Source organism: Cyanistes caeruleus, chromosome 1 (assembly GCF_971803275.1).
Source record: "Cyanistes caeruleus chromosome 1, bCyaCae1.hap1.1, whole genome shotgun sequence".
Lineage (NCBI taxonomy): Eukaryota > Metazoa > Chordata > Aves > Passeriformes > Paridae > Cyanistes > Cyanistes caeruleus.
The window spans coordinates 115,356,307-115,383,032 of NC_141701.1; the positions used below are offsets into that span (position 1 = coordinate 115,356,307).

The 26,726-nt window shown below is 37.1% G+C and overlaps 1 protein-coding gene across 6 annotated transcripts in view; it reads left to right on the plus strand.

Annotated features, from left to right (window-relative positions):
* The window catches only part of ZNF385D (zinc finger protein 385D), a 411,914-nt gene that overhangs the window by 253,644 nt on the left and 131,544 nt on the right, over nucleotides 1–26,726 (plus strand). For all 6 annotated transcript variants that reach the window (XM_086851775.1, XM_086851772.1, XM_086851779.1 and 3 more), the window contains one exon: nucleotides 25,830–25,972. In XM_086851775.1, coding sequence (XP_086707901.1) covers nucleotides 25,830–25,972 — 143 coding nt within the window. The remainder of the gene's footprint in view (nucleotides 1–25,829; nucleotides 25,973–26,726) is intronic.

Consider the following 26,726-nt stretch of genomic DNA (forward strand, 5'->3'; position numbering starts at 1 on the left):
TTTTTTCTTTTTCTTTCCCCCTCCCTCTCTGCCTCCTCTGAACCTATTACTGTTTTAAGTAACTTCTGTTCTCAATGTTTCACATTTTACAAGAAATTAATATATTGCCATGGAAGTTACTATATAAAGCATTAAGGGAAACAAATAATTTTTGCCTAAAAATGCCATATGCCAATGCATTTCTGTTTGTGTGGTGGCTGTTTTAAATTTCAGAGAGGTTTTTTCAGTCAATGCTGCAGAATGTAGTAGTTCATCTGCATACATGCTATTATTCTGAATATCACTTTTTATTTCTGGAACACTTTCTTTAAGAGATTCATGCTGGATGAGTCATGGAATAAAAAGAATACCCCCCCCCCCCCCCCCCCAAAATCTCATCACCTCTTTAAAGAAAACACACATTGCTGAAGCAGAGTTATTTTTTGTTTTTTGGGTTTTTTTTGTTTGGTTGGTTTTAGTATTTTGTTTGTTTCAATGAAAATATTTAGTTCTTACTGGGTTTTTTTTAGGAGGTTATTTTTCCTTCTAGGTTAGACACTGGAGGCCTTTAGCACCATTTCTGTTTTCATTTAAGTCAGGATGAATCTATGTTGATAAGGTTCTTTTAAAATGTTTTCAGAACCACAGATACTGGATTGCTAACTGTGTTTATCACCAGCTATCTGCAATAAGAAAGTGTAGTTAATATATAATGGATGCTGTGTGTGACAGAAGAATTCAGCTGAGCAAGCCAATGTATAGGTTCTTGAAAACTGTGGGAGCCTGATGTTTATATGTGGAACATTACAGCCGCCTGGGCAGTGAAGTTCATATCTTGAAGCACTGAATAATCATTAATGCAAGTATACATAATAACAATAAAAAAATCCTGTATGAACTTACAGAAACTGCTCTGTGCTAGATTGCACCCTTTTAGCTTCTGTTACAGAAACTGCTCATTTGAAATGCCTCTGAATATATATCCAGTATATTGCCTTAAATAAAGGTCCTTTTGCCATTTCACAGGCAAAAAAAGTCATTCCAAGTGTAACTTTTCTTGTGGGTGACAGAATTGCTCCAAACCCAAAATTGGAATCAGTGGCTTCCTGCTTCATTAGACAAGATTAGATCACAGTTGCTTCAGCTGAAGGTCCTTTAACAAAGTGTGTGTGCTCACATGCTCATGTGAATGTGTGTCTGTGCATATTTTAACTGGGATGATTGTAGAATCTAATCCTACATTCCTTCCCAACAAATTCCTTCCTATCTTTTTTCTGTTAAGAAATTAAATTAAGAAGAAACCAGATTTGTAAAATTTTCATTGTGATATCATAAGTTTACTTTCTTTTTTTTTTTTTTCTAAAAGGCAACACATCATCTTTACAAAATATTTTAAAATAATGAGAGCCTTTGGCTGTATTATTTTAGAGTCATATGGCTGATACGTCTCTGTGCCTGTGTGCAAATATCCTTTCATGTTATTTTGATTTTCTTTCATAAGCTAGTGGCAGTTCTAGAAATTCTTGCAATTACAAAAATGTTAATCGGGTTACAGGAAACCTTTTAAAGATTTTGCCTCTCATTGCACCAAAGAAGATGGTGGTATTTGAAAAAAGGAGCAATATATTTGGACTAGGAAAGGAAATATTTCAATTTGCCATTAGATCATGAAAAGTTCTTGAAATACAATAGAGGTCACAAGGGCTTCAGTTTTTAAAAAGGACATATTACATGTAATATACTGCAAAGATTAGTTTTGAAGCTGAAATTGCATAGATGATTGGTAACATTCAGAGAAAATGCGGCAAAAGAGAGAAATACCAGAACTTGAAGTGGCTGAGATTGCACTTGAATTAAATTGCTGGGGATGAAAGTGGGAAGAAGCTTTCCTCTATTGTAGGGCTAAGTCATTATATGGCAAAACCGCATTCTGTAGGTCAGCCTGTATGCTCAGTTATTTTATCAACACTTCTTCGAGAAATCTACTTAGGGGTGAAAAATCTAATACATGAAGCTGCATTACTGACTCATATGCTTAGACCTTCTTGCTCATTTTGTTGACCACTTCCTTCAGCTCATGAGTCCCACGCTCACGAATCATGTTTCCTTAGACAATATTTTTCCTGCGTACATATGCACCATAAAGAGTTACTGCAATTTTAAGCGTGGTATGACAGCTTAAAATACTTGGCAAGGGTCTGGATCAAATGTAAAATATGAAAACACAACTGTAATTTCAGATTGGAATTATAAGGGAGGCTCTTATGAAAGTTCTACTACTATACACACTTGCCTCTTGTTAACATCTGTGATCATACAGTTCTGTCTCTTTTGATGCTTAAAATAATATCAATTTAAAATTTCTTCAGGTTTGAAAAATGGTAAGGCATCTTGAGTCCTTATCTGGTTTTCAAACAAAAATATTTTTTCTCCCTCTGCATTTTTTTTCTCCTTTTTTTCCTTATTTCCCTCCCCCCCTGCCCAATCTATTTTAAAAAGGTGGAGTTAGATCAATCTATTTATTTTTTTTCATACCTCTGCTAGCTGGCTGATCCAGTTGTTTGGAAATCATGAGAAATTCTTTCATCACTATGGGATAAGGTCCTGGCTCCTTTACCAAGCCAACTAATTTACTGTGTTTTGTAATCCCTGCAGATTTCAGAATTTAAAACCATAATGTACCACTTGCTTTTCAAGTAAAGCTTGAAAAGCTCCTGGGGTTTGATAATGTATAGTATCTTCATCTCTGAAGCAGTTACAGGAGATACAGGAATGAGATTGACTGTGAGTGTCTGCTAACTCTGGGCATGGCTGTTTGAAATTTTAGCATATGCCTAGGGTCTCAAAGGGCTTTGGCTCATACTGGTAATTTTTATACTGTGTGTTGTTTATGTGTTCTCTTCATTACAATGCAAACCAGCAGTCTCTTCTCCAATTCTCTCCATCAGAAAACAAGATTCGAACCTAAAAAGCAGGTTTATGCTAGCAAACTCCCTCTGAATATTAAAACTGCTTTCTTAAGAACAAAAGAAAAAAGCTAAGCTTAATTTTCCCTTTGAGCATTATTTCATAGTGGTTCTCTTATTTATTTACTTTTATGCTGTAATTGAAAAAGCAGATGGACAATTCATTCAAATGAAAACCATGAAAATTATCCCAGATTCTTTTGTTCTTGTTGACCTTGTTTACTCTGTTTGTTTACAATGGAGTGTAGTAAGTTATGAAGATAGCGGGAGATAATGGCTGTGTTTTCCAATATTGTTACCCATCATTACACTAAGGATCAATACTGAATTAAAAAAAAAAACAAGCTAAAAACAAAAAACCCCAGACAAACAAAAAAACCCCCACAGAAAACCAAGTCACAGAACACAGAACCTTGACCAGGTCTGCAACTGTGGGTGCAAAAGGAAGGAGCAGGTGGAGAGGAAGGCAGTCTTGGCACCGCAAGGAATATCAGTGTTCTTTTTGCTAAGCCAAGTCATTTTTCAGTGGTGACCTGAGGGTCTACTGTCTCTATAGTACAATGTTTAGCAAATTAGGTTTTGTTTGCTGGTATTTACCTGTGATAGCAAATCCACTCAGCTCCTGTCAAAACCAGCAATGTAACAGGTGCATTCAGTTTGCCAGATCTGTGACTATTATGTAGCAAGCACACTGTTTCTCTGTTTTTTCTATTATTGCTTATAAGTTGTGATGCTGTAAGCAGCCAGTTTTTCATCAGTGGAAGTTGCATGGCTCGTCTGCTTTTAGGTAGCATAGAAAAAATAACTTTGCAGACATACATAAAACTACATTATCTCCTACTCTGCAACTCCTGTGTTTGTAAAGGACAAATTCTAACAAGCCAAACAGGCCATAAAAAATTGTGTATACATATGTAAGGATATATTTAAATCCTTTTGCTTTCTGTCTCCTGACTGAGGGAGTGGCAGCCACATGAACATGGGTACTACAAAGCCACTGAACTGTATCATTTCTAGTATCCTTACATTATTTTAGTGCTCAAGACATGATGTAATCATTTACAAACATTTGTCTCGCCAATCCTGACCACAGCCTGTCTGCCTTGTAAAACTGGTTGTTTGGTCCTCCTTCCCACATGCAGTGCTAGGGCAGTTGCAACAGCCTCCTAATAATACATTTAGATTCTTAGGCTTAAATCTTAGTAGCCCTGAGTACTTGGAAATTGCATTGGTCTACATGGAATGATTTTTCTCTCCCCATTATTTCTTCATTAAGGAAGGTTTCAAAATAACAAGTCTTTTATTTTTATTTTTTTTTAATTTGGGTGAGGTAAAAATTTTCATTACATTTTTAAATTCCTAATGGTTTTCAGTTTTTTCTTTCCTTTTTTCCTCTTTTTCTCCCAATTCTTTGCTGTATTTATGTAGAACATAAAAGATATATTCTTACATAGGTGTTGCTGACAAACCTACTCAATACTAGTTAGCAGCCCATCCATATTAGCATTTATCTCTGCACACTCTAACAATGCATGTAATAGGTTACCTGCAGGTTTTCAAGGTTGAAAGAGTCAGTGGCCCTAAAGAGGGACATTAGTACACATATGCCCTCACAGATATGCTCCTTCATGTGAATGAACTCACCAAATGTAATAAACAAACATGGAAAGGCTGAAAACACACTAAAAACCATTCAAGGCAACACTGCAAACCTCTCTAGCAGTGTAGATACAATCAAAAAGTGATTGTTGAAAGACTTAGAGGGTGTGAAATGTACATAGACTCTGCAGGCAGAGAAAGGCAGGCAGCAGGTAAAGTGGGGTGGCCTGCTGGTGCTGCAGCAAAATGGAACTGGCTGCACCACCCTTCACAAGAACTCCAAGATGACCAAACAAAACTGCTCTGTTTAGCCAGTGACTAGCTTGAAGCAGGTCATCAACACACAGGGAAGAAAAAATATTTAAATAGTCTGAAATTAACACTGTGAAGACCATGAATGATGATGCTACATATCACTGTGGACGCCCAGAAAACTCCACAGATTTCAGGAAGAAAAAGATGTGTAGAAAGTTAATTTAATTTTACTTATTATCCCCTGCCCTATTTTTGAAAAAAGAAAGCTAAATGTGTCCTAAAGATTCAGTGTAGTGATGAAAAACAGAACAGAACTCTCTCAGGTAGGCAGTCTTTGATGATACTTAACATTGAAAAACATTAACAATTAATGCTCCTAAAATATTCCTCAGTTTATTCTAACAACGTTTATGTGATTTGTATAAGTTTTTTGTGCATTTCTAGTAGGAGCATTTCTTCATGGGAACATTCACAAAGATAAAAATTGCATGATACTTTATTGTAATTTTTATAGGAATGTTTTTTATGTTAAAAGCTATGCCAGCACATTTTCAGTAATACAAAACTCACTTTAGATTCATCTGCAAACAGAAATATTGTCATCTGACCTCAGTATATAGTCAAATGAATTATGAATATTTTATATCAAATATCTGTTTGAGAGACTCCAGCTGAGCTAATATCTTCCAAATCACAAAGATAAGAAGAAATAATGGTAATTATAAATTGTTAGCCCTTTCTAGATGCTCACAGCAATAGATAGTTAATACTGTCAGAGAATGTTTACCGTAATAAATAAGTTACCCTTTTAAGAAATCTTTGCAAGTGCCTGTGATGGGCAGATTTCCAGTTTTTCAAGTTTTTCTGTTTCTAGCCAGATTCTGTTCTAGTAAATAATGTAGGGAGCTGATTGTGGTAGTAAATCAGTTAAGGTAATATTGATGGTTTATCTGAAAAAAGTTGGGCAGCTTTTGAAAACTGTTGGTATAATGTAAGTATGGCAACTGCTAGCAGGTATCAAAAAAAGCTCTTGCAAGTTCAAGGATCTTTCAGAAAAAGATGAGCTTTCCCCACTGATAATGTTTTTTCTAAGTCAGATCTGTTCATAGAGAAGGAGGATGTTTCAGAAAGTAATATTATTTGAAATGAACTGTGGAAAGTGTTGGACTGTGCTAACAGATTTGCTTGAACTCAGTTTTATTCACTGGACCTTACATCCTGGGAAACTTCCATGGCCCGTAGAAAAGTCAGAGTTTCAGCTGTGCTAGAAATATTAAACTAGACCTATTCTAATTCAGGTAACTGCCAAATAATTTGTGATAGTTGTGTTTAATGTCTCCAGCCATTTCAAATGCAAATTAAATGCTCTTTAGAATCTTAAAACTGATCATCAGCAGTGTAGTCAAAATCTGGCAGCCAGTTGGGCAGCAGGTCTGGGGGTGAAGCAGCATGATGCAGTGATGGTGATGGATTTAGCTGTTTGGGCTGCAGATCCTCTTTAAATAGCTGTTCCCTGTACCTTTGCCAGAAGGGACAATGAATGTGATGGAAAGATGAGCTTGGGTGGTTGGATAATTTTAATTGCATTGGTCTCATGTGGGAAGATGCATTGCAGGGGGGCAACGTGGTGCTGCAGGTCTCGCCATGCTAGAGGAGATCTGAAAACCTGTGGGACAAGACTCCATCATTCCCTTGCCTACCTCAGCTCTGATAGAAAGGCTCAGGAGTCAACTTCAAGGCAATGAAAATTACCTTTCAAAACCAAAAACCTCTTTTCTATAAGCTTAGCATGGAGCTTTCAACTGCAAACACGTATAGTCATTATTGTTCTTATTAATTTCTGTTACCGAGTCATCTGTGCCAATAGGGGTAATATGACATTCCTAAGTCAACTGGGCTATTTAGTTCTATAGCCTCCTAGGCCCAAAACAAATCTTAGGTTTATATTTTCAAGGAATTAATCTACATGTGTAGGATGGTGGCTTGCAAGCTTTCATGTTTATGTACAAGTTATGAAGAGTATCTTTTAATTCACAATAGTCTCATTTTTATTTCAGTTTTGTTTGATTTCCTGGGGGCAACCACTCCAATGCCTTGTTGAACTCAGATGTCTTTTTTGCCTCATTAAAGCACGTTAAAAAAGATCAGGATAATTCAATGACTAGTTCAGCAGTTTGTGGATATTCTCCTCTAGTTAACAGACTAGATTAGTTAAGCAGAAGAGCAGCAATAAGAGAAGTCTGGTTTTTCTTATCTTCCCCACCCCCTCACTAGCAGAGGAGGCTTAACATTTTTCTTAGAGGATCGTCTCATACAGCTCTGTTGAAGTTTCTGACCACAAATCATATCAAGCTATGACTGCTGTGGGTTTGTAGCTCAGCCAGAAAAAGCTGCATGTGGGAGAAGTTCATTTCTAGTCTGCAGGATTTTGACATTTGCAGTTGTGTGTCTGGAGCTGCTGCATGGACATGTATTAAAATTGTATGGTTTCTAATGACAAGGAAACTGTAATTTGTAATTAGAATGTTGGTTTGGCTTTTGAATGTGTCATTTTGGAAAGGCCAAATAACATTATTCTACTGTAATATATAGCAAATTTGAAATATATAGTGAATTTTACAGGCAAAGAGATAAAATCTTGTACTAAATCATGTCCAATAAGAGGCCATTGCCCATGCTGTTAGAGCAAGAGCATGAACTTAAGAAAGTTATTATCAAAAATATATTGCCATGAAAAATATTAAAGAGTTTCTAGTCTCCTTGGGTATGTATGTGCATTTATTGCTTTACATGGGTTTTTTCAGTGTGTGATAGCTCTAAGACATAGCTCATGACAACTTTTCCTAGCTTTCAGTGAGCAGAAATAATCCTGAAATCACATGAGGTGATAAACCGAACACAAGGGGCTTTCTAGTTGTATTTTTTTAAAAAATTTTACTTTTTTATTTGGACTAAAACCAACTTGCTTACATCTGCAGAGGAAGTTGTAGGGAAACACTGAAGGGTCTTAAAAATGCAAGAAATGGATTTTTATGGGAACAAAATTCTCAGCAAGTGGTCTGCCTACTTCAGGCTGTCAGACACTGAATTACACTGATTTTTAAAGTCTTTTTTTGCTGTTCTTGGGTTTCCACCAGTCTTGGTAGTCTGACTTGACCAGTTTTGTAGCATGACCAGACCTGGTCTTGGCAATGCCCTACAAAAATGTGTTGAAAAGTGCCTGGTGTAGCAACCTAAAGATGAACTCTGCACTGTTTTATTTGGTATCCCTGCTGCAATGCTCTTCTACATGCAACTTTAAGAACTTCATAAGAGTTCTGTTAATACAGTTAGTGATTGACCTTGGACACAGAGATTTATTTTACTTTTGCAATTTTTGGAACTGTAAATACTCATGTAGCTGAACACCTGTGCCATTTGATGCTTTCTGTGAACTTAAATGGTCATTTAAGTGAGAGATAAAATGTAAATTTTTTTGCCATGTGGTAACAACAGAACTACATAGCAACATGAAACAGCTGGCTGTACTCTAGGCTTTGTCAATGTATTTTAAGTATAATTTAGCTGTCTGAAGAGTGTAATAAAGAAATCCTCTCACTCCCCATTTAAATTTATTCTATATTTAGACAAGATTACCGCATAGGTGAAACAGAAGAGCCAGAAATTCAGGTTTGGGGAGTCTTTTCTTAGATGACAAATAAAGTCTTTCTGTAAAGCAGAAACAAAGGCAATAGATTTGTGAAGCTACAGATACCCTGTGTTCAACTGTAGAGAAGCAGGAGCCATAAGGTCTCAGCCTAATGCATATATGTAGACAACAGGACTGTGCCAGCATCAGTGGTTTAAGGCTGAAGAAGTTTGTGTAGATCCTGAATTTTGTCATGGTTTGGCCAACACTGCTAAAATTTTCTCAGTGTTTCAGGTTAACATGCCCAAAACATTCTGCTGTGAATCAGGTGATTTATGTTTAGTTGCAACTCCAGATCTGTAAAATTGGCTTGAGGTTAAGCTCTGGAATGCAACCCTTATACAAGCAAGCTGCGTTTGGTTTCAGGTTTCATAGAGGCTTGCATGCAAAATTGCCTCATTACTTGAATCGATACCTCTAATTAAGCAGATTCAGTGTGCTGCAATAATTGTCCTTTCGTATTTCAGCTCAAACTAGTACCCAGTGTAACTCTCCTTAGGCCACTGGAATCATATCAGGACATAGGACTCTTCTTCTCAACACATTGTCTTTTTTTTAGTAAGATTATGGGAGTTTTCCTGTGCCATTTCTAGATACAGGAAGTATGTTCTTGTCACAGGAAGTGTGTTCTTGTCACTGGACTCACTCTGATTTTTTTTTAAACACGTCAGAAAGAAGAGAGGGACGTCTTTCATCTTTGGCAATATATTTGGGGTACCTTCATTTTCATCTGATGTTTATAGTTTCATGCATTTCTCCTTTGCATCTTGGTACTTTGTGGGTTTGTTTTGCTTTTATAGAGAACAGTACCAAATTCTGGATTATGCAAGCAAATTCTCTTGTATATAGTGATGTGGATTGAGTATTTGGGGTTTTGATTTATCCTTCAAATTCAACACCTTTGGTAAATTTTTAATTCCTTTTCAGTAGAATAGCAGATATCTTTGTTTAAAACTCATTGTTATGGAACAATTTGAATGTTTAGTCAGATGGAATCATGCAAACAAGAGATGGACTCCATTCCTGTGTGCACATCTGAATTAAAAAAATAATTAACTTTTCTTACATTATTCCAATCCACATCAGTGAAACAGTTAAATATGTGCAAAAGTATTTGTAGGACTGAGGTTTGTCTGTGGCTTAGCAAATCCTTGCATTTCTATAGCAATCTGACAATTGGTTGGCTCCCTTCACTGATTTAATAGAATTTCATTCTTGGGAATGTATTGTAAGATTACCTCTTATGGGAAGCAGATGATTACAGTACATGAGGCTCCCTTCACTCCTTAGCAGCAGAGTGGGGATGGGAGGAGGGATCTAGCTTGTCAACACATGGTTCCATTAAGGGGTCTTTGCTCTTGCATTGTCCTCCCTGCTTCTTAGGTTTTGTAAGGTTCTTCTGATCAGATTAATATCCCAAATTCATTAAAATTCAAAGGTTTAAATTTTTGTAGAGGGGGTGACTTGCTCATCTTGAGTCTATAATACCATATTGAGACATTACCTGAAACACCTGACAAAAAATTCACTTAGAAGTCTGATGACTAAATTGACTATTTTAATGTGAAAAAGTAACAAAAATATTAGAAATGGTAAATGCTGTGATGTAAAAAAGTTGAATTTGATTAGGTCTTTATCCCATGTAATTGAAACAAAGCAATGCAATGACTTAACATGGATCAGAACAAATATATATCTATATATATATATACACACACATATGGCATAGTCAATAACATGTGTAATTATAATAGATAGACTTAAAATTGTGAAGCTGCAAGATCTTCTGATCTACATGGATTATCAGAAAAGTGTGCACTGAAGTTTTTCTCCTCTTGGTATTATATTCTGTTTTATCATGGTTCCAAGGTTTGGTAGAAATGCCTTTCAAAAACCTGCATTTCCTTTAGTATCTCTCAAGTAACTGTGTAATGCAACAGAATCAGTTATTTCTTTCATTTTATTTTGCCTTTCCAACAGAGAAAGCCTTAAAAATAAAATAAAATAAAACATGTCAACTGAGACTTTTTTTTCCTGTGGAGTAAGTTTTAGTGTCTTATGCCCAAGGCTTGATTTTTTTGAACACAATAGGAAGGAGGTAGATGAGAAACAGTCTTTGACTACAACAGACTGAAATGTTTGGGGTGGGTTGTTTTTATACTAGGCCCGTTTCAATATATCTTCAGAGTTATTTAAGGAAATACTGAATTATAGAGCATTAATAACTATGAGGGCAAAATCAGTGAATACTGAATTTGATTTTTGATACGCACAAAATAAAACTTTAATATTTATGTAGGGCTAGAAGTAAATATTTTGAGTAGTGAGATTGTATGAGCAAGCATAGTTTTCTCTAAATTTAAATGTTTTATAATATATTTCTGTGTCTGGTTCCTGGAACCGGGGCTATAAAATTTTAAGATGGCTTGATAGAGGACCAGAACATAACCAGGCTGACTGGAAAGATAGTATTACTTGAGAGTTTATCCTATCTCTTTTTCTTTAGAGAGGGTTTCAGGCTGTTCTGGCCAAAGTAAAAATGCAGATGAATAGTATTTGTCTCTTCAATCATGCCTTGGTATCCCTAGCCAGCAGTGAAATCTGCACATTGGTATGCAGACCACTCCTTGCCACCTTCCATACCCCGTGGAGGGTGGTTTTTTGTGTAGAGTTTTTGTTTGGTTGGTTTGTTGGGTTTTTTTCCTTTTAGAATTTTGTCCATATCAAATGGTAACCAAGATACAGAGGATACTGGTCTGAACCTTCTGTTTACAGCTTGTCTTAGGTTGCAATGCAAGATGTAACCAGAAGTATTTATTCTACTACCACCTGTTAAAACCAGGTGAGGCAGTGTTCTTTATCACTTCCATGACCCATCCTCCCTCCAGAGGGTTATCTGCTGTTAATGGGTCATTGAGTCTCATTGCATGACTGATAAAATTACATCATCCCATTGTGAGATGCTCCACCCAGGGGGAGGAGCCAAGCATTCCTACCTGGATATAATCTGAGATATGGAACACTGCAATCAGCCTTTCCGAATTGGTATCCCAGAGGAAGACTGAGCTCATCTACACCACCACTGGACTTTCAGAAGAAAACCACACCCTTCTACAGGATCACTGCTTCAACAGAAACACATCTGTCACTCCAGGAGAGCTGCAGCCACCACTTAATGATACTGCTACCAACACCCTGACCAACAGGGCGTCAAGTTGTATTCTGACTCGGTCCGTGTTTTCCTTATGGTACTTCATTTTGTTTTAATTTTCCTGGTAAAGAACTACTATTCTTTTTCCCATATCTTTGCCTGGCAGTTCCTTAATTTCAAAATTATAATAATTGGGGGTTGGGGGGGGGGGGGGTGGGTGGTTTACATTTTTTCCATTTCTAGGGAGGCTTCTGCCCTCCTTAGCAGACACCTGTTTTTTCAAACCAAGACATAGCTATGAGCTGTGTGGTCAACTCAGGAAACCTCAGAGCAAAATATATGTCAGAACCTATAAAACTTACTTTGCTTTTCGCATGAGGAAAAAGCTCTGAATAGGGTGAATAATCACATATAGATTTTTCATGGAATAATTTTATGTCATGTGATAGTAAAACATGCTTAAGGAACATCAGGATAGGATATAGAAAAAAGTGAAAAATGAACTTCATACAGATGAAAGAAATAAGAACATATTACTAGGCTTGCATTTTTTTGGCCCATAGTTTGTGCTGTTTTACAGAAAATTCTTATGTGTACTTGTGTAAATGTAACTGGATTGTAATCAATAGAATTACCCACCAACAAGAACGATTTATATTAGCTAGGGGCAGGGATTCCCATTCATTAAATCTGTGGAGGACAAGCCTTTATCTATTTCCATAGATGCAGCCTGGAGCATCCAACATGTCATGGATTAGATAAATTGGGCTTGACATGCCTGTGTTTCTGGAAAATAGGACAAAAATTTCTTTTGTCCTTTATGTCTTGTCTGCAAAAGCAGCAGTGCTTTTCCCCCACCTATAGAGAATGACAGGAGATAATTTTACTTGCATGAAAAGCTTTTCTTTAAATTATAGGCATATTTTAGGTAGAGATTTGAAAAACAGACCTGCCAGTATTTTCACAAGTGTCAAGAGAAGGACAGTCAGCCTAATAACTGCCACATATTCCACCTCTCAGAGCATTTGCCTAAATCAGCTCCATCAGGTGTAAGCTTGCCAAAACTGAAGTTTTCATAGTCCTTTTTCATAAATAGCCAGTTTGTTAGAACTTCTCCACTCTAAAAGAATCTATTCACTTCCCCAGGAAAACACTAGCCCTGAGGTGAAGGGACTTTTGTGGGCTGCTGGAAACACAAGCTAAATTTCTCCGTGAAGTGAATACACATTTGCACTAATCTAAACTGCTCCAAAATGCTAACATTGTGCAAGTCTCCCCAGTTAGTCCACAGCCCAACTATTGGGACATTCCCCTGAGGTGCTGAGGAGTTACAGAGCAGACTTCAATATGGGCCTTTGATTAAAATATAGACCTTGATTTCTTTCAATTTTTGAAACTTTTAAAATAATTTGTTTCTACCTTATGTGTGAAAGTGTAGCTTCCATGTAGATCTGAAGAGAAGATAAATTCTGACAGAGCTTTGCAACATAGGAAAAGTTGAATTTTTGCTGTTTTCTTGTCCACAAGCAATTGCTTCTTGAAGCAAAGCATCAGCCAAATTAGCACAGAAGAACAGATTAATTATCCGTAACTCTGTAATTGCAATGCTATGTGCAAACCCACAACCTGATTCAAGGACTATTAAAACATGGTTTCAACTGGTCCTTTATGACAGGGAATAAAAAGGTTTATAAAAGTGAATTCAATATAGTCTGTTTTGTTATGTTTTCCCTGTTGCAGAAGGGTCATGGCTAGGATCAGTAAATGAAAATGAGGGTACCCTGCTTGGGCTGTGGAGTCAGTCCTTTGGAATTTGTACTTTTTGTTTGTTTGTTTGTTTTGTTGTTTTATTTTTGTTTTTTGTTTTTCATTGCAGCTATGCATGTAGAAGCACAATTCCACTTTTTTTTTTTTCATGGAAATAAAAGCATTTACTCACCAGGATATACTGGGAATTAATACCTAGTTCTCTGTTAACTGTGTTCCAGCATATCATATGACACGTTTATCTCTGTTTAAGAAAGGGGAAAAAAAATAAAATCATTTGAATTGCACAAAAGCAGCATGTGATTGCACTAAATAATGTTTGGCAAAGAGTAATTTGTAGATACAATAGAGTTACAAAATTACTACTATTTATGTATGCTATAACATGTCCTATTTAAACTTTATTAAAATTAAATCTGTGACTGGATGTAGATTTTCCAGAAGACAACAGTTTAATTGATTCTGGCCAAGGTTCAGATTTCTCCCATTGATTTCCAGCTTTCCATTCTTTTATTTCCAGTTTTGATTTGCCTTCTGCCATCTTACTTCCCCTCCTTTCTCTTCCACTTTTCCCTCTCCCAATTTGGATTGAACTCCTTGCCCTTAGCATTGTCTTCAAGGTTTTGTGCTCTATCAGCAACAGCTCTCCTTTCATGGTTCCCTTGCAGAACTAAAAGTTCTGTCCTGCAGTGAAGAATTGATTATTTGCATCCCAAGTTTTTTTCAGCCAGGTGAAGAATGGCTTAGGAGTTTATCAGGACAGCAGAAAGGTTCCTAGCAAGTCAGGAGTGTTCTGCAAATTCCTGATGAATTCCTCATCTCTTCATGCTGGAAGGCTGCTCTGTTAGTGGTCACGCTTTTGTCTTGTGTGAGTGTTCAACTTGAACCTGAAATTTTTGGCATTGGGGCAAGAGAGCAACATCTGATGGCACAGCTCCATTAAGATGTAAGCTGATCTCTGTTGCTCAATGCTGAGGGGAGTGACTCTAATATAATCTTCAAGTATTTAGCAGAAGATACAGATGTTTTTCTCTCTCCCCAGTACAAGTATTTACTTTTTTTTTTTTTTTAACTGCCTGCTGATGAAAATCCAGGGTATAGTCATAGCTGACACAGTGCATGTGTGATTTGAGATGGCATAAAATTCTGTTCTCTTAGTAAGGTTCAAACTTTAAATATTTTATCCCTCTCTTTCCTCTTCAAGGCATGCTGTCTCTGTGGGGACAACAAACTGCCAAGCACTGTCTGTCTGCTTTTTCTTTGCTTCTTAATACGAAGCATCGGTTGCCTGCTAGGAAAACTTCAGTTTTGCATCAACTTCTTTTCCCAGAAACTCTTGGTCACAGAGCCTCAGGCTCTTGCTTTTTGCACAAACAGCTGTATCTCCTGAGGACTGAACTTGTTTTGTTTCAATAAAGTATAGTGGAACTTTTATGAAAAGTAATGAGTTTGGGTTTGAAGACAATTGGGCCATGTGATCTAAGAGGCTTTTGTTCTGGCTTTACATCTTGAGAAAAAAAGATATTTGTGTTTGCTGTTTCACTTTAATTTTCTTTAAGAACTTCAGGTATTTCATTCATAATGGGAATTAAGATATTTCATTGTTAGAAAAAAGTTCCTGAGCTGAATTATTTGAAGTGTTTTTAATTTAGAAATACATATGTATAGGAAAAATGATCCTACAGTCTATAATTTATCTTAACAAGTATCTTTCAAATCACCATGAACTGAAAAGTTCTTTATGTCCAGGAGCCTGTCCTGTAAAATGAACTTCTATCTCCTGTGGCAATGGTCTCTATCCGTTAGTAACTCCTGTGCTTTTGTTGCCATTCTAATTTTTTCACTTATCCTTTTGCCTACCTATGAAAGATCATAAACCTAATAGTTTTAAACATATGTGCTAAGGGGCTTTTTATGAATCAAAACTTTTGAGACTGTGGTAGTTTCTGATGTATTGTGCTAGCATTTATGCTGTTATGCATGGGAAAGAAAAATGAAAAATGTGATTTTATTTCAATAAGTATGTATTTTTGTCACACACATACACTTGGCTGGCCTATGTATGTAACTCTCTGAGGTTTATTCAGGAGGGAATCGTGGTCCAGGCTGTGTGACACTGGCATAGGTTGACAGAGGTATTTTCATGTCCATTGTTATGTGCTACCTGTAAGACCAACAGCCAAGTGCAGCTGCAAAACCAACGACTTTCTGTCACTTTTTTTCTCAATGCACCTCTCTCCTTCCTTCCCTTCCACTCCTTCTGTGGACTAGCTTTGCTCTTTTGGCTTAGATTCTGCCATCCTTCTCCTAATTTCATCACCTTCTGAAGTCGATCTACTTGTTATTCAGTAAAGCAACAGAGGTTTGACAGCTAGCAGAAGAGTGAAATGGTACCCTGGAAACATGCAGTAACTTGTCATTAAGTTCCACTTACTTTGCACGATGCAGTTACAAATGCTTAAAAACACTTTCCAGTGAATTATTAATGCTAAATGGAATTAGTAGTTCTAAACAGTAGATGCATTGCTACACAGGACTATCTTCATAGAGTTTACTAGTGGAGTGTGTCCATTTCATGGACATAACTTTCATTACTTACATATTCGTCTCAGTCATACACTTGTTTCATTTAAAGACACCAGAAGTTAATCGTTATTTCTTCACCAAGCATGCTTTTGAAAAATGGCACTTTTAAAGCTGATAATATATTCATCATATTCAATATGTCCATAAAAATGAAAAATTTTTTGAAAATCTGTTTGCAATACAGTGTTCTTCTGATTAATAACCCCTGGAACTTTGTGCTCAATATACCATAAACATGACCTTTATAAAACCATCAGAAAAATTCAACTGCAGAATATACCAGGTCAAAGACTTTCTTAAATGTCAAAAAGTGTAAAGCTTTAAAATTATGTGATTTTTTTTTAATACTTGGCTGATGCTTGTATTTTTGCTTTACTTATTTACGGTGGGAATTTTTTGAACCTTTGTAGTTAGGATCTACTGGGACTCTGTGACCTCATGGGAGCAGACTTTGGGATGTATCTCAATGGCTTTCAGCAGTTTCTTCCTCATGTTTCAATGTTTAGGTCCAGTTAGTTTGTAACCACATTCTGCTGGACATGATCTGATAAGATCTAGTATCTCTCCAGTAGACACTACAAACCACATTCGGACCCGCTGGTTAGGAGAGATTCATGATGTGTCAGTAAATAAATGGCGCAATTAGTTCAACACTCTCACAAAATATATTTATAGGCTGAAAGGTATCCAGAGATGCTGTGCATGCAGTTTTGGGGAAATGCACATTTGTAACACTGTGCACTTCCTCTGACTTCACTGGGTTTTAGCGCTCCTCTGAAAACACCCATGCTTCCCACCTTAGCTGGAGCCTGAAAGTAAATCTTTCTGCTGCAGGCTGGAAATCACACTAGGATAGCTGCTTTATATGGGAATAATTAGCCAAGATCATCATGGAAAGAAAAGGGAAACCTGTTTTTTATACAGAATCACAGAATGAGTCAGATTAGAAGGAAGCACACTGGGGTCATCTGGTCCAATCTCCCTACTCAAGCAGGGTCATCCTAGAGCACATGACACAGGACTGCATCCAGATGGTTCTTGAGTATCTCTGGTGAGGGAGACTCCACAACCTCTGAAAAATCTGTGCCAGTGTTCAGTTATTCACACAGTAAAGAAGTTCTTCCTCTTGTTCACAGGAACTTCCTGTGCATCCGTTTCTGCCCATTGCCTCTTGTCTTTACTTGGCACCACTGAGCAGAACCCAGCTTCGTCCTATTGACACCCTACCTTCCAACATTTATTTACATTGATGAGGTCTCTTCTCAGCCATCTTTTCTGTCCTGACATTACTGCATGGCGGTACGAATGTCTCTACATTTTTAGCTCACTCTGTGCAAGGCAGGTATTTCAGTTCCTTGGATTCACTTTCTTACAAAAGAAAGTAAAAGTAGTATAAACTTGAGCAGTGTGGGAAGAAACTGTAATGTAGAGCTGAGGATACATAGTTTGCCAAAAGAAAATAGAATCATTAGTGCAGATGTAGACTCGTTGGTGAACTCCTCTTTCCTCTAGCATTTCTGGCACTGAAAGAAGAACAAGTTTTGACATTATCTGTGAGATCATTCAAGTCTAAATGAAAGCATGTTCAGTTTGCTATTAGCCTACAACCAGGAGAAGATATTACAGTGCTCAGAGCACTAAATTTGGAGACCTAGAGGTCAGGCCCTTTGTCTGCCACAGATTCCTGTGTAAGCTTTGAGAAGACTTTTGCTGTCTGTCCTAGGTTCCTAACTGAAAAATTGAGATAATCTCTTGCCAAGTAGAAGTTTCCAGAGAATTAATACTGGAATTGCATAGAGAAAAAGGTAAGGCTGATGGATATTTGATATTTGATTTTTTTTGTAAGGCTGATAGAAATTAAAAGCTTCTCCATTCTCAAGAGGGAGGAGAGCTGAGGTTCATGGGCATTCTAGTTTGTCTTCTCCAAATCTATGACTTACAGTCTTGGGTTTTCTGGTTCTCTGGTAGTTAGCATGGTTGGTACTTGGTATGGGCAGCTGTTAATAAGCATCCTGACCAAATTGGACAATTTCTAATTGTTTCCTTATGCTAGAAATAGGCAGAACTTTATAGAAAGTGGAACATTGATTTTGGATAATTTAACTTTCAGTAATCCAACAATTTCCAGTAGGGGGAAAAAAAAAAAATCCAAATATGTCTGACCAACTGCAATAAAAACCCAAAGGATTCTGAAGAGTTGAATTAGGTAGGTCATGTTGCTAAAATAAAAAGCTAAGTCTCTGCTGTTGTGCAGTTTATAATCCATATAAGATGTGGCCCATAGTGAGTTAGACAAATTCCTTGCTTGAAAGTATTAAGTACTGGAGTTCAGATCATGGCTTTTCAGTAGCTATGCAAAAACAAAGCACACCAGTATTTTCTTCAATAGAGTGTTTCCTGAGGTCCCTAGCATATTCTAGATATGGGGCAAAAGAGGTGGTATTTTGTGGGGCTAATGGGGGCTCTCACATTAATTAGCCTTGTGGCCTGAGGTGGGTAAGATCTGCACAGTGCTGAGCACTTCAACCCCATTCAGTCAGACTGGACTTCATTGTCTGTAAGGTGGGCTCACCTTCCTGTAATACAGATGATAAAGGAACAGGAGGAAAAAAAGGTAGCAAAGTGGGAGCAAAAACTTGAGCTTGCTAGCAAAGTAAAGGAAAAAATAACAGAAGATAATGGGTATCAGAGTACACATGCAAATTTGTTTCTGCATTTTCCCAGTCAAGCTTCATAATAGTAGTTTCACAGGTTTCTACATAATGAAAAGAGAAATTTACTCCTCTGTACACCTAGAGGAGTATATTTTCCAATCAAAATTATTGGGATATATGATCTTATGTGTTTCAAAATGTTTGTTTCTTATGTGTGAAAGACTTTAAAAAACACTATATAATGCATAGCTGAAGGCTTCTAAAACTAATAATAATCATAAAAAGAATTCTTTTCCTAAACTAGATCACTTTGCAGGAACCAGAGAATAAATATTTTCTCTAGAAAAAATAATACTTTGAATAGCAGCAAATGACCAGAGTTGATTCAAACTTTCCAGGTGAATAGTGTATGTACTGAAAAATGCTCTCTATAAATAAACAGTGGGTACTGATTTGTGCCAATCTGGGAAAAACAAAAAAAAAAGGAAGAGAAGAAAATATTTTTGTAATGAGTCATTTTAAGTTGTTTGGATCTGGGTGTTTGAAATCTGCCAATATTTAAATAATAAAAACAGCTAAGTATCTAAGTAAGAGCTATAGGATGTCATTTTAGGTGAAAGAAGAGTTTCAGCTGACACTGGTAGGGGCTTTCCCCCACTAATTTTCTCTATTTTTTTTTTGCTTTGGCCAGTGAACTGAAAAATCAATTACTCACAGATCTCCACAGCTGAGACAGTGTTGCATTCATCCTCTTCAAAGTGACTAGCCACTGCTAGCCTTGCTAACAGCAAAACCTGTGAAAGGAAAGCTTGTCTAGCCACACAGTGAACTTGATCCTCAGGCTGTCTCAGGGGAACCAGCAGGATCAAGGCTGGTGTGGTTGGAGTCGCATTTTGAAGGCTCTTCTTTTCGAGTGGGCTTCAAATATTTAATACAGTTGGGGTTTTTCTTTCTTTTCCGCACCTAAGAGTGATTATATGTAAAAGTAATGTGTTTAAATGTGGCTATAGTATTTTTTAATTAATTCTGTTGAGATTACTAAATAGTGAAAGTACTCCCCAAAAAGTACAGAATACAGAAGTCAAAAGCACTTTAATATTCTCATTTCTCCTTCTAAAAGAAATAAATTTTAAAAAAAGAAACAAAACGCTCAAAATTATAAAAAGCCCTTACAAGAAGCTGAGTTCTAAGACTATAAATGGTCAGAAAATAGATTTTCTGAGCAATAAATTCTCCAGAGGCATCACGTAATTTGTTTCCACCTAATCTCCTTTCCGTTCATATGTAATAATAAGTAACTTATTAAAATTGCATATTGAAAATCAAAAGTTTCTCTCTTTCTGCACATAAAAGACACAGGTTGCATGTTACCTAACTTTCTCTATGTTGAGTTCATATTTTAGTCATTTTATTACATAAAACTAATACATAATAACTACAAATAAGCAGTGTGGCCATAAAGTGAGGCTCATTTTTCCGTGCCAGGTTAGATCACTGGTACTACTTATTATGCAACTGAATGTACCTTTAAAGGATGATTCAGCAGTTTTTGAGAGAAGTATCTGTTGTAAAACTGAATATTGCCATACAGTGATGAAAGGGAGTACCCTAGTGACTATGGTCTGTGAAAAATTACATTAAACTAATTCCTAAAAACCACATGTTCATGCCATATTTTCTCTGTTAGATCCCAGAGAATTTTTGGTTTTGGATGTCTTAAAATTTCCTATTTTATCAGATTCCCTGAAAATATAAATGTGATATTTTAGACCATGAAAGAGCATTATTTACCATGGATAGCCTGCTGTTCTTGAATGCTTGTGCCTTTACTGTCTTTTTGAAAAAATCCCTGCAGATATACCTTTTCTTTGGCCCTCTTTGGCCCACTAGGCAAACTTAATTCATAGCAAATTAAAAGTTCTAGCTGATATTGAGTTGTCCAAATGTAGGCTTATTAACATTTATAAGCTAGACCATGAGCTCCCCACATATCCTTTCCCTTTTATACTTTAAAATAGCCTGAGTCAGTGTTCTTGAAAATTTTCTATGATAATTCTTGGTTTGGCTCAGGATCTCTAGGCTATGTTTTAATGCTTACTGCATGTGTATTGTTAGATATTGGGATCATATATAAAAAATATTAATGAAAGCTTTTGAAGTTATCTTTTAAAGCCTCCCAGAAGCAAACTTTTCAGTTGGAAATGGGTGGTACTTTCCCAGCTTCTCCACTGAGTCATACCATCTGAAAAGTTCTCTGAGCTTTTGCCAAGGCAGAATGTGTGCATTTTTTTGACCTCAAACAAGTTATCATGTAAATATTAAGAGAGGTGTGAGATGGGTTGTAAAACATGGAAATATCTTTATGATCCTGAAAGCCAATTCACCCTCTAGGAAGGCAGAGAAAGAGTACATCAGTTTAGTGTCTTTGCTGTACTCAAAATAGCTGAGCACATGGACAGAAGGAAAAAATTGCAAAGTAATGAAGGAATGAAAATAAAATTCTGCAGAGATTTGCTTTTTCACTCAGTGTTTATGATGGTAATAGTTAGTGATGGAAGAACTGTAAAAGGGTTAGATTAATGGGGTATTAGTTTAGAGTTTCTGCCCAGTTTACATACCTCCAAGTTTCAAATGCGTTGCAAAAAATTATCTACATTTTTGTGTCTGCAAAAGCTGAGCTAGATTCCTCCTTAGGAGAGACTATTTGATAATGCGTCTTGTGATTCTTTTTCTGGAAACTAAATCTGCAGTTAAGTTTAAACTTGAAGGATTGGGAATGAAGGTATGCATGAGGAAAGGCTATACAGAGAAAGATGTAACATAACTTCTTCTATTGCCAAGTCACAAAACATAACAATAGGTGGTTGCTAAATTGTTTGTTAGGGAGCCTGAAGAATGGGGATACTGGCCTGCTTGAAAAACATCAAGAAATCTTGCTATTTATTATTCTGTATTAAAAATCACCCTGCTTTATGATGTCTGTTTATTCTAGAGCTATTTTGTTTCTTTTCCTTTGTGCATATTCAGTTTTTGTGACTCCCTTAATCCAGATTTTAGGGTCAGTACTTACAGCTGTTTATACTCTTCACCTAACACTGGTCTGAGGAAAGTTTCAGGTGAACTGGGCACAAAAGTTTACATGGGAAACTTTCTTTCTAGTTAGTGCTATTTTGCTGAAAGCAAATTTTTTCCCCAGAATCTGTTAACTTTTTGTAAAGAATTGTCACCAAAAAAAAAATTGTTAAGATAAGATTAAAACTTTAGCACTTTTAATGACACACAGGTTTTTGTTTGTTTGTTTGTTTTTTGGTTTTTTTAAGAATGATCCTCATTTTAAAATCTATTTTTAGTTCCATAATGAAACATGGTATCTAAAGTAAAAATGGGGCACGGGGAAGCAGGAGAAAAGACTGACACCAGTATTTGTTCCCATTCATTCTCAAAACAAATAAAATGCGCTAATTCCTTATGGAATGGACAGTTTGAGGCACAATGAGCAGGAATCATCTCCTTATCTGTTTCTGTCATATTCCCTTGGTTTGGTCAGGAAAGGTCTTGGGCTGATGAAGTTCATATCACCAGTGGTTTGAGAAGGAGAACCCACTTGACTGGGCTGTGTCACCAAGAGCATGGACCTCGTGTTGTGCACCTGGCTTTGTAGCACGGGGACTGTCTGTGCCCAGAACATGGTGCTGTAGTGCAAACCAGATTACCCAGTGGTAGGGCAAGATGTCTAGTCCCTGCTGGAGACACAGAACTGCATCCCTGTGCAGTTTCAGTGTGATTTAGGAAGGGGCAAAGGTTTGTTGTAAGCTTTTCCCCAAACTTGTATGCACACACTTACTTTGGATGTATAGCATGGATGGATGGATCTATAAGTGATTGCCTTGCCTGTGATTTAAATTGTCGGAAAATTGAAGAAACAAATGATTACTTCAAACTTGGTCAAAATGCTGAGCCAATTAAGCTTTGAAGTTGTATTATTCTTGGTTTCCCTACAAAGAAAATGTGGGTAACAATATTGACGTGAATTTCTCAAATGTCGGAACATTCATCTCCCATTTAGAATCTGATTCTCCTTCTCTTTAAAAAGAGATGAGACTCTAACATCACTAGCTTGTAAGACTGGAATTAGGAAATACTTCATTATCCTGCCATTTTAAGTAATTGTAGTATGCTCCTCATAAAGACAAGGTTATCTATGTGAACTTCAGGTAATAATATTAATAATATTATTATTATTATGAGCATCAGGCACAGGCTGTGGACAAAACCTATCAGTGTTGCAGGATTTTTTCCTAGTTTTCTTGGCCAATGTTTTCCAAACCTTCCTGGTAGAAAGCTTATAGAAAGGCTGACATTGAACCTTCACCCTCATTGTTGATCAGCAGTGCTTCATCTGCTCAGGGTATGCTATGAAGGTCTTTGTGGAGAAACTCATCCGACACAACACCAAAAATGTCATAAGCAAATTTTATGGTTCTTCACTGTAATGCAACATTCTGTAACACTTGGAATTTATCTGTGTACAGTCTTCAAGAACTTTTCCCAGTGGGCTTCTACCCCTCTCCATCCCTCTGCTAATGGATTAGGTGTGAAATAGTTAACATTGCCATTCTCAAAGGTTGTCCAAGCTAAGCTGTCACAGAAATGCCTGCCATTGCTTCAGTTTTTCTGTTGCAGATTCTAGACTACAACTCTGTGCATGTTAAATGGAAAGAGGAGCTACTTTTTGCAGCTGTAAACATTAGAGAATATTTTTAAGCAAAGGCTCAGATTTCATGATGCCTCTCACATGCTCCATCATTTAGGAACACGTCTGACACTATTGAAAAAACAGAGAGCAGCTGTGCTCCTGAACATACTAATTTTCTGTGCCACTGTAGCCAGGACTGTGGTAGATTTTAAACTCTGTTCCAGAGGCTCTGAGTCCCAGCCAAGGTCCTGCAGAGCTGGCTGGATTTTTCCATTTAAAGCTCATTCTTGTCCCCAGATGGCTTTGCATCGCACTGGCAGCAGCAGGTGCGTGAGTGCCGAGTCATGCCACAGGAAAGGATCACAGAATAGAAATATTTCATCCTCCATGCCTTGGTATCTTAGATGAGTTTGGGATACCAATGATGTTGTTCTAGGTAATCTGAACCTGTGAAGCTCTTCTCTGTAGCACTGAGATAATACACCCAATGAGCTGTGTCCCCAAGCACAGGTGACATTTCTCAGTCCAGTTTACATTTACATTTGTGAGTTACAGAATGTTTGATTAGCCTCAAATTCTTTGCTGTTGCCAGGCAAATGCTCACCTTGAAATATCTGTGTAATTCTGTACCATCTCAGGTGCAATGTGTTCTTTTTTTGCTTTACTAAGAGTGACTTCTTCCTTTCATGATGTGTAAAAGTTTTATATAAGTAAAGCTAAGTATTTACAGCATGTTAAGAAGTACATTTATGGGGCTTCCCTATTTTGAGATAGTATGATTGGCATGTTCAACACTACCTTATCATCATTCTGACCTGTTAGATTTATTTGTACAGTGTTTTTTGTAATAATGTCATGGGAATGTAGCAATTGCCAAAGCAATGTCAGTCAAATACTTGATAATTCTATGCTGCTTGCACTCTTCTTTTCTGTTGCCTATATCCTCAGCCACTGCATTCAGACTTTTGATTTCTTATACACTTACATTGAGGTACAATGTAGAAACTACCCTAAAAATGGAAGTTATTCTTGGGATTAAAAACTATCACGAGATTGCAGTGACCCCTAATCCACTACCTTTAATTTACTAGTGATTTTTAGTGAAACACTTCACAGAGGAGTTGAAAGTTGGCAAAAAAATGAAGTCTTCAAAATTTGGCTCCAGCTGATTATATACCTTGAAGCACAACTTGGATGATCTTCTACAACTGGTTAATTAAGTCCTTGTTTTTAGCCCTCAATTAGATGTATAACATGACACACCTTGTTAGCAGATTTGCTGGCCAAATATAGAGAGATTTTATATATCAGTCTGACTACTTTATATTTGCGCTCTTAAAGGACGTGTGAAAGTTGTTTAATGAAATGTCTGTACATATGAAAGGGAAAAAAAGAAAGAGATTTCGGATCTCTCCCTCTGTTGATCTGTCTGCTTGTGTCTCTGTTCAGTGAGTAGGGTAAAACTCCCCTTTCATTTTTTTTCAGTGTTTCTTGGACTCTTACCAGCAGGTTTTTACAGTCTGTTGCCTGCCTCTCAGATTAGAAGAACACTGGCATATTTTAACAGTTTCCTAGGATCCAAATAGTCTTTAATTAACAGGGAATTGATGTTTTGGAGTGCAACCAAAATATAGGAGACACTGAAAGCAGAGAATGAACTTGGATCCTTCCAGCTTGTAGCTGTCTGTAGCCAGGGGCAAAGAAATAGGCAAAATAGGGTCCACTGCAAACAGGTAGTGCCTTATTGGTATGCAAGGGGATTTCTTCATTTGCATTATGTTCCCACAGAGCTGGTGGTTAGCTGGGAGGAGCTTTCTGCTGCACAGTCTGAATCAGCTCCACCCCTTGCAAAGAGCAGAAAGTGTTCATCGGCACCTTCCCATAAACAGAATTTCAGTGGCTCCTGAAACTGTTATTTTTAGATTTGTATTGATCAACTGTTGAGGCAGCAAGGTATGTTGTGTTTGTGTGGTTTAGGTTGAAGCGGAAGCTGTTGGCTCCGTGAGCGAGCATTTAATTTAAAAAAATCAAAAATACGCAAATAACATGACTTTTGCTGAGCTAAACAGCAAGTTGTTCTTTATCTTTTTGAGTAACCTGCCTTTGTAGGGTTGAGCAACAGGGTAGGGATGAAGCGCTGAAATTATTAGAGAATGAGACTAGCTGAAGCTCTCAGGGGAAGTTAGACATATGGTGAATGATTGTTCCAGATTATCCATGGAAATAAATGGTTTATAAGGTAATTCTAATCATGACAGACTAAAACCTGAAGCAATTGCTGGCAAAGAATTATAACCAACTCAGTCACTGAGTCAGCTGTGCTTTTGTTTTTTTTTTCAGTAACGCAACAATTTTTGGACAAATCAAAATGTATTTGTTTGATCCAATGTAGTCTTTTTATTGTTCCTTTTTGTGTGCGTGTGTGTGCTAGCTTTTATCCCCACCCTGCTAATCTTGCTGAGTGCTCTCTGTGTCTTTGTACATGCAGGTGGTACATGTCAGAGCCCTGCTCTTCCAGCCCTTGTGCGTCCTCCTGCACCGCCCTTGCAGCCATCGCTGGATATTAAGCCGTTCCTCCCGTTTCCTCTGGACACTGCCGCAGCAGTGAATCTCTTCCCCAACTTCAATGCAGTAAGTACACTCCCAGCAGTTACACTGAGCCACAGCTTCCATGGAAGGCTCGAGAGGGCACAAAGCAGTGTTTTATGTACTCCATTAAACCTGGAATATCCTCTCCCTTACTGAGGGCCGAATAGCTCTTTCAGACACTCTGATAGGCCATAAATTGATGCCTACCTGAGTGTTAGTCAGAGGAAATGCAGAAGGGAAAAATGGAATGTTTCTGAGTGACATGCAATAAAGTTTCAGGCCATGTTCAGTCCCAGGGCTTGTGGATTTCCCACAGTAATTTAGGACGTGCAGAGCTTCACTAACTTACAGTTCACTGCAACCCTCAGGGAGGGAAAGTTTCAGAGCAATGGAATGCTATGTCCCATCTCCAAGAAATTTCCTAAGAAATACTAAACATTTGCAGAGCCTAAAGAAGAAAGCTCTGTTGAGGCAAATCAAGTGAGAATGAAAGCAGTGTTAGGTGCTGTATGAACTATTCAATGGCAAACAATCCAGGGTATTTTTTTCATGTTAAGATGTGTTATTTCTCATGTCTTAGGTTTAAGCTAGGATAGATTTCTCCCTTTTTTGTTTTACTTAGTCATACTATGTATGATTATAGAAATCCCATTTCTTCTTTAGTATTTTGATTATTTTACTGGCATATGTCATCAATGTTCCAATTTTCCTGAGATAATTAATGCTCAAAAAAAAAAAAAAAAGAGGGTCTACATTGGTTTTATGTTAATTTTGACTTCACAGAATTATACCCCTT